The sequence below is a fragment of the Scomber scombrus genome, chromosome 15 (assembly GCF_963691925.1).
Source record: "Scomber scombrus chromosome 15, fScoSco1.1, whole genome shotgun sequence".
In the NCBI taxonomy this organism is placed as follows: Eukaryota; Metazoa; Chordata; class Actinopteri; order Scombriformes; family Scombridae; genus Scomber; species Scomber scombrus.
The window spans coordinates 6252663-6260512 of NC_084984.1; the positions used below are offsets into that span (position 1 = coordinate 6252663).

The 7850-nt window shown below is 37.0% G+C and overlaps 1 protein-coding gene across 1 annotated transcript; it reads left to right on the plus strand.

Annotated features, from left to right (window-relative positions):
- Window positions 1-4858: 4858 nt before the first annotated feature.
- On the plus strand, window positions 4859-7327 carry s100z (S100 calcium binding protein Z). The gene is made up of 2 exons (XM_062435177.1): window positions 4859-5002; window positions 7172-7327. Exons 1-2 carry the CDS (start codon window positions 4862-4864, stop codon window positions 7325-7327), a joined length of 297 nt encoding a protein of 98 aa, XP_062291161.1. The 5' UTR covers window positions 4859-4861.
- The last annotated feature ends 523 nt before the right edge of the window (window positions 7328-7850 follow it).

Below are 7850 nucleotides of genomic sequence, written 5' to 3' on the forward strand. Positions count from 1 at the left end.
TGTAACTCAGGAACAGAAGCAGAGACCATTGTGACCATATTTTATGTTTGGCCAGATACTGAACTGGTGACACTAATCTTGGCTGCCCACTTTGAAACTTAAGTGATTGTTTAGATCTTCTGTGCTGCTGAGTTGAAGATGTGTGTGAAGCATCCACGTGTTAGAAGTTTGCAGGAACATCCATATCTGAAGCATCATCTATGGTCATGGCTGAAACTTTGTGCTCTATCAGAATCTTTATTGGCCAAGCATGTGAACACATACAAAAAAAACACCTAATGCCTTTTATTAAATTCCTTCAAACTCTTCACTAAAAATATTAAATGAGTTTAGATAAACATGGGTGTAAACTACAACTTCACAAGGCAGTATTTCTAATTGAATATATGTACGCTACCTGTTTTTTTCTTTGAGGAGAACAAATGAAAGAATGAAAAGGAGAGTACACAGCAAGGTGCTTTACATTGACAACAACCCATTAACCCTTATGCTGAAAAAACATTCAGTACAGGGTTCCAAATCTTATCGAAAAACACATCCTTTGTTTTCATTATAAAATCTCAGTCTCTCTAATGCGTCTCATTTCTTTCAGCCACAAATCAATATGCAGGTACAGAATCCATTTTCCAAGATGTGTAGTATTAGTTTTACCACACAGCACAGTGACCAGAATGACCTTATTTCTATTTCCACTATCCTCTCACATTCATCCTTATCTTACACACACTTATCCTCTTTATACATACATGCATTCTCGTCTTACGTACATACAGTATTTTCTTTATCATATTAAATGAGAATATTTAGTGTGAAATCTGATGCACAAGTGAAAAAATGTACACATGAGGGTAAAAACACATCTTCTCTTCTCTCAGTGTTTATTGAGCCTGTCTGTCTGTATTGCGACAAAACATTTCAAAGCCTATAGGTGGAAGCATCATCTCCCATTGTCTTTGTGGCAACCTTGAAGATACTGCAGAGAACCTGAGGGACATAAAATGATGCATCATCTGTCAGGTATATAGGAGACCATTTTTTAACACCTTAAAGACCACATGCAGTGCTTTAAAATCCCCCTGTTTTTAGAGACAAGCACCTTCAAATATGAATTAAAATACAATGTGTTCACGGTATTAGTCAGTAGTAAATGATTGTATAGTGATTCCTTGTATATTGTATATTCATCTATTTATCTATTCAGTGCTGTTGTTTAACCTCTAGGGGGTAGACATGAATCTTAAGATAAATCATGGGTCACTTTCCTGCACAGTATTCACTATTAGCAGCTGTGAGGGAAACGGTTTCATCACCTTAATAAATGGAAACTTATTTTCGTGGCGGTGGCTGCGAGTGGAAGAAAAGTTTGCAAGCACACCTGACAGCTAACATCCCTCAGGTGTTGTGTTTGGGGGCTGAGGGCTAAAGAGAAGTGTTATTCTCTCCATTGTCAGTTATGACACAGTGACGGAGGAGGGACGATCGTGTTTGAGGGGGACCGTCGGACACAGAATGACAAAGGATGAAACCTGCTGTCGCTAAAAATAAACCGACACGACGTGAACGTGACGGTTGTGAATCAGAAGGTGAAACTGAGAGCAAGCAAAGAAAGTCAAGTGCAAGTTTGATGTGTGTGTGATTTATTTAAAGGGCACAAATGAAAACAAAGTACCTCAAAGAGAAATTAATAGATAAATAACTGCAGCAGACAAAGTTAAGACAATGTTATCATGATGTACAACTGATAAAATATTCTTTCTTTCAACCTTTATTTAAGATTCTTAGAGAAATAGTCGTTGATAGTGACCCTCATTTACTATGATGCCAAGATTACAATCATTCAATCAATTACAATTATCAAACAAAATCATTAAAAACGGTAGATAACATATATATACAGATATACAGTTATTAAGTACTTTGCTAAAGCATCCAAGAAGAATGAGAGTATTCAGTTTTAGGCAACTTTGCAAGATATTTCACGACTCTGCTGCACTAATGCTTAAAGCCATCCTTCCAAGATCAGTCCTGACATGAGGTACAGGAAGAAGCAGAAGCTGCAAGTCACTGGAGTGGCTGGACTTTAATGTGAAGATCTTTCGTAGCATCTCCCTGTCTGGTAAACTTCCACATCTTTCAAAAACAACATCCCAGTTTGTAATAAAAGCTTTCTGTTATACATTTCAAGTCTCTAGCCCAGGCTGAGATAATTCTGTTGGTATCACTATGGCACAATCAGTTATATTTTTCAGCACTTTAAATTCTCTCTTCCAAAACCACAGAAGATATCATACAACTGCTTTCACAGGCTGAGTCATACTCCTCATATTCGTGCAATTACCCTTTAATAGAAAGCTTTAATACATCTGAAAATGTCACTCTGTTAAGCTCAAAAAATCAAACCTTTTGTCACTAAGAGATATTTCATGCTGAAAATTACTTTTTTATATAATATATGTGACATCAGATGTGACCAGGTGGATGCTGAAATGAGTAAATGAGTCAATGAGTCAATGAGTAGTCTCTCAACTGGAAAGAGCAAACAGCTTTATTGTTATGTTCAAGGAATTTGTTTGTTAATTATTTATTTATTTATTAATGTTCAAGCTGTTGTTCCTCAGCTATCAATCAATCAAACTTTATTTATGCAGCAACCTTTCATACAGGCGAGTTTAGTTCAAAGTGCTTTACAATGAGTTGATTGACGAGCTGATAATGGTACAGAACAAGTGACAACATAAGGAAAAGGAATAAAAAGACCAATGCACACAAGAGAAAATAATTAGAAAAATTAGAAAATCTGAATAAAATAAGTAAATAAATAAAATGTAATAATTAAGTGAAATAAGAGAGAAAAGAAAAGGGAGTTATTAATATATAGTGCCAACATTAGTTACTGTAGTTCTGACGATGTGTCTGTATTATTGATATATTATCAATTATTGTCAAAATGTTATTTTTTCTGCATTAGTTAGTTAGTTCCTGCAAAGACGTTAAATATCGACAGGCAAATAAGTAATAATTGTTTTTGATAATAGGATATGTGTAGATGCTTGTGCTGGAAACCATGAGACTGTGATGACTGCTGCAGTTTTCTGATGTATAATCATCATTCAGTGTTATAATTTAGCAAAGGTGTCATATACAGTATCCACAAAGTATAGAGGAGAAAGCGTTGCCAGTGTATTTACTGGCTTGAGATTAAACACTGAAGCAGTGACAGAAGAAATACTTATTAAAGTGTATAATTAAAGTGTTTAGGAGTCCTGTATTCAAAATGTTAATAATGCACATTAATATTATCAGCATAAAAATACTTTAATTATTGTATACATAATAACTGATGCATTTCATATACTGTTGGGTGGTTTAATTTACTGTATAACATATATTTCATATCTATATGTGTTTCAGATCTGATGCACTTGTCAGTAAGGCTTTCTAATGTTAAAGAAGTTTGTAGTAATGTTTTCAAAAGTGCAATATTATCCACTGAAATGTGGAGAGGTTGAAATATGAACATGAAATATGTTGCAGAAAATTAAAATACTCAAGAAAAACTCATGATTGTTCTATAACTTTCCACCATTATGGATTAAGGGGGGGGGGGGGGGGGGGGGGGATCAATTAATGCAGTCGGTCCACTCATGCAAAAATAAAATAAAATGGAAACCTCAACTCTCCCCTGAGCAAAATACATCAAATTTATTCTAGTTAATATTTTCCCTTGTGCTGCTTCTCATTAACTCGCAGGGCACGGCTGTGGTAATTTTCCACGAGGACAGTCATGAAGAAAAGGACACAATTACCTCACGTGAAGTCCATGGGGCCACAGAAAGCCATAAAATTACAGCATCCGTGTATAACTCGCATACTAAAAGGAGCAAACGGTTTGCATGGGTCATACACAAAGATAAATGCATTTAGACACGGCTTGAATCATTAAAAACAGACATAAAAGTGCAACATGTGCCATTACTATTATTAGGGAATAGATTCAACACTTCAGATATCCGCTCCTTTAAATAAATACGAGTTCAGTTCAGTTCAGTTCAGTACTTTATTGTCCCACTGGGGGAATTTCAGCTTGCAGAAGAGCACAGATAAACAATGACAATACGCACAAACAGTACAACAATAACACCGGGATTTTGTGTAGTATTTGATGAGATAAGAATACGTTAAGCATGCATATTGCACTAGGGACAAAGGGAAATCGAAATCTATTGCACTTTGCTCTGGAAACCCTGTAGCTCTGACCTGAGAGGAGAAGAGAGGATGCTCTGAGCTCCCTAAAGCCGTCCCTAAAACCTAAAGATAAAAGATTTCTGATAAGGAGGACTGTTGCTTGCCGATGATCTCGCTGGCCAAGTACGATTTCTCTGACAGGCCTTCACCCGTCCTCCCTGTGAAGAAGTATTGCAAAGTGCTGGAGTACCTTCAATGGATGCAAACGATGCAGATGCATGTGAGGAAGCCCGTGCACGGCTCAGGGTTTGATGAATCCCCGCGGCGGGCTCCAGGGTTACACTGGTACATGTTTTGTTTTTCACTTGACGGCCTTGATTAAAACATGGAAAAGAAGACAGTTACCATGGGAGTCTCACCTGTGGAATTAATTATCGCCACAAGGATAGAGACCTGGATAAACTTAGCTTCCCCTCACTTCCTAATAAACAAGCTGTGCCACAACATCTCTCTCCTCACATCTGTACAGGACTCTAAGCAGGTAAGAACGCCTTTCCAATGGACAAATTACTACTCTGTTTATTACTTTTACTTGAAATAATGTTAGTTCTTGTTTAATCAAAGGCCTAAATCATTAATACATTCTCATTTTCAGAGTTATTATCCTTCCAGCAGAATGCCGACACAGCTCGAGGGTGCAATGGATGCACTGATATCAGTTTTCTACAACTACTCTGGAAACGACGGAGACAAATTCAAGCTCAACAAGGGCGAGTTGAAGGAACTCTTGCACAGTGAGCTCACTGACTTCCTCACAGTAAGTTATACTTTACAACATTATGGTTCTTCTATTTCTTTATACTGAATTTGTAGGTTAACTATTGTGGAATTTAATCCAGAGAGGTTGATATTCACTCTCAGCAACAGTTTTTATTTATTGGGAGTGTGGTTCTGTATTTGCTCATCTGATTTATAATAAAGAAATCCTAATAATTGACTTAGGAAACATGTTTTCACCCTTGGATGACGCACAGATGTTTCCTGACTTGCTTCAAAATGATATTCGACAACCAAATGATTTAAGAAACAAGCATTTTGACCTTGTCTAAAGGAGATTGTTTTCTCATTGTTCGCTATCCTGCTGTCAAAGTGTAACTGCTGGTGGCTCTCACAAATAAAGGATGGGGAGAGAGAGATAGATACGGTCATTTCAGATAAGCCCCCTGAGTCTGTGTGATAGCAGAGTGTACAAACCTGCGATTTCAAATGATTGAGACCAATACGAAAGCGGCCGAGGCCTCCTGACGCCTTCAGATATATTCTTTCTTCTCGCTCCTTGTCCTTTTTCATACAGACGGGAAGCCTCAGGTGCTCACACATCATCATCAGTGGCCCATATCGACTCCAAATATAGACACCCCCATGATGTCATCACATCCCTGTGGGCTATAGTCACCTCTGAGAATAGACGGTGCCCCAGCGAGGCACATTCGCCCTTTCTCCCAACAGAAAATGTTGACACGTGCACACCGAGGCTGTACCATTGTTTATTTTAGAAACTGAATAGATACTGTAGTGTTAAAAAGACGCGTTCATGCATGGAAACTGACACTCAGAGCAGAGGGGGGAGGGGGCAGCAGAGGAACAGCCGTGTCTGGAGAGCTTTATTTTTTTACATACTTTTAAATTATTATTCAGTTCAGTTTCAAATTAGCTTTGCTCTCATTTAATCACATTTTAAGTTTATTTCAGTACTACTTCTTTAATCTTATTCAAATTAGGCGAAGTAGTGAAGAAGCTAATTTGAGACAATTTGACAAACTTCATTTTTCAAGGCAACCAGTTCAAGGAAAATCATGTATGTCCACATTTATGAATTATTCTGAGAAACTAAACGATTAAATGCTGATTTATGGTTTGACTTAAATTCTCTTTCTTCTTAAGCTAAATATACCAATCAGCAGACGGCTATGGGAGCTCAAGTGCAGGGTAGAAATGTCAGTAATTCACAGGAGGCCTGAGATTAGAAATGTCTTGTTTTGCAACTGTTAGAGGTGACTTCTCCTTTGACCCTTACTGATGGAGGCCGTTTTACTCTCCCACTTTATCCCGTTGAGTACCAGGGGCACCAGTACACAAACTTTGTCGAAAATGTTTCTACAAATTTTACGACATCAGAAGACAAAGAAAATAAATTATTTCCCATTCTCCTATTTCAATTTGTTGTATTTTCATCTTAATTGTTGTTTTTTTTAAATTAAATGTATTAGTGTATATTGCTGCCATTTGACAGTGAAACAGGGTTTTGTTGAAAAGTAGAAAGCATGCAACTCAAATCTATCATGATAAACTAATAAATAAATCTAGTTTAGATTGTGAATTCCTGATCTTCCTGGAATTTGTAACAATGATTAAAAAAAATGCAAAATTTTGTTAAACTGTTTGTCTCCGGACTATAACTTTAGCTTCTCTGACCTTTAAAATAAACAACTTTGCCTTTAGTGCATTTGTCAGATTTTAATTTGAACCTTTTGCTCAAATTGAATGAGTGCCACAAAGCTAAAAGATCACAGTTGCCTCAGAGGTCAGAAGGTGGAAAATGAAAACCATGTCTTGTTTCTCAATCCTGGAGGAAATGAGCAAAGCAATAAATGTCATGTGTGATCAGCTGCAGCTCATGGGTCATTTAACAGCGACATCACTCTGCTCTCCTCTGGACACAAATTGCAGCTTTTGCCTTGGGTCAATATGAATCTTGGATGTTACTCATCCTACATGGACAGACTTATGTTTCCTATATCATGACCTATATAGGTGTTTTTAATCGTACAAACAGGGATCCGAAGGGTCGATAGAATTAGTTGACAAGTTACACGAGAATCCTTAAAAATACGTGACTAAAATGTATAAAAATGTCAGAGTTTCATCGCCCAGGCTGCTTATTTGTTGGATTAATATTCACTTCTTTTCCGTTTTTGTTTTTCAGTCTCAGAAGGATCCGATGCTGGTGGAGAAAATCATGAACGACCTGGACTCTAACAAAGACAACGAGGTGGATTTCAATGAGTTTGTTGTGTTGGTGGCCGCTCTCACCGTTGCCTGCAATGACTTCTTCCAAGAGAAGAAGAAGAAAACCAATTAGACGTCCGCAGGAAACCAACTGGAAGCCTTCGTCAACTGCAAATTGTCATATTTTTACTTTATATAACTTGAGTTTTTAAAAGTTGAAAAAATGTCATTACATTAAAAACAATATAGTAAATTTCCCATGAGTTGAATAATTTGTATTTCCCTAAGCATAGAATTGTGAATTTAATATTTCTAAATGTAGACGACCAATATTCAGCCTAGAGCTGTTAAACAGTGACTTTGTGATCTCCCATCCAAATTTTAGTCATTTTTATATTAAAATGATGTTAGTTACCAGAAATTACAAAGTGTTCTCGATAAGTCTGTCATGCGTTGTCTTGGTCTGGTCTATAATCATATTCAGAGCTGTATAACTTCTCTCTCCTGGTTTTATGTATGAGAAACAGGGTAGAACCATCATTATTACTGATTAATTTCCCTTTAAAAAGTCACCTTCTTCAGCTTAAAGTGTGACTTTAAATCCTGTGTCATCATTTCTTATTTTTTTCGCCCCAGCTGAGACTTTCCCTCTTGCT

Excerpts from the sequence above, each read along its gene's own strand:
- s100z (XM_062435177.1), top strand. The coding sequence starts at position 4,862 with ATGCCGACACAGCTCGAGGGTGCAATGGATGCACTGATATCAGTTTTC. Across the intron at positions 5,003-7,171 it reads AGCTCACTGACTTCCTCACA|TCTCAGAAGGATCCGATGCT; the intron begins GTAAGTTATACT and ends TTTGTTTTTCAG.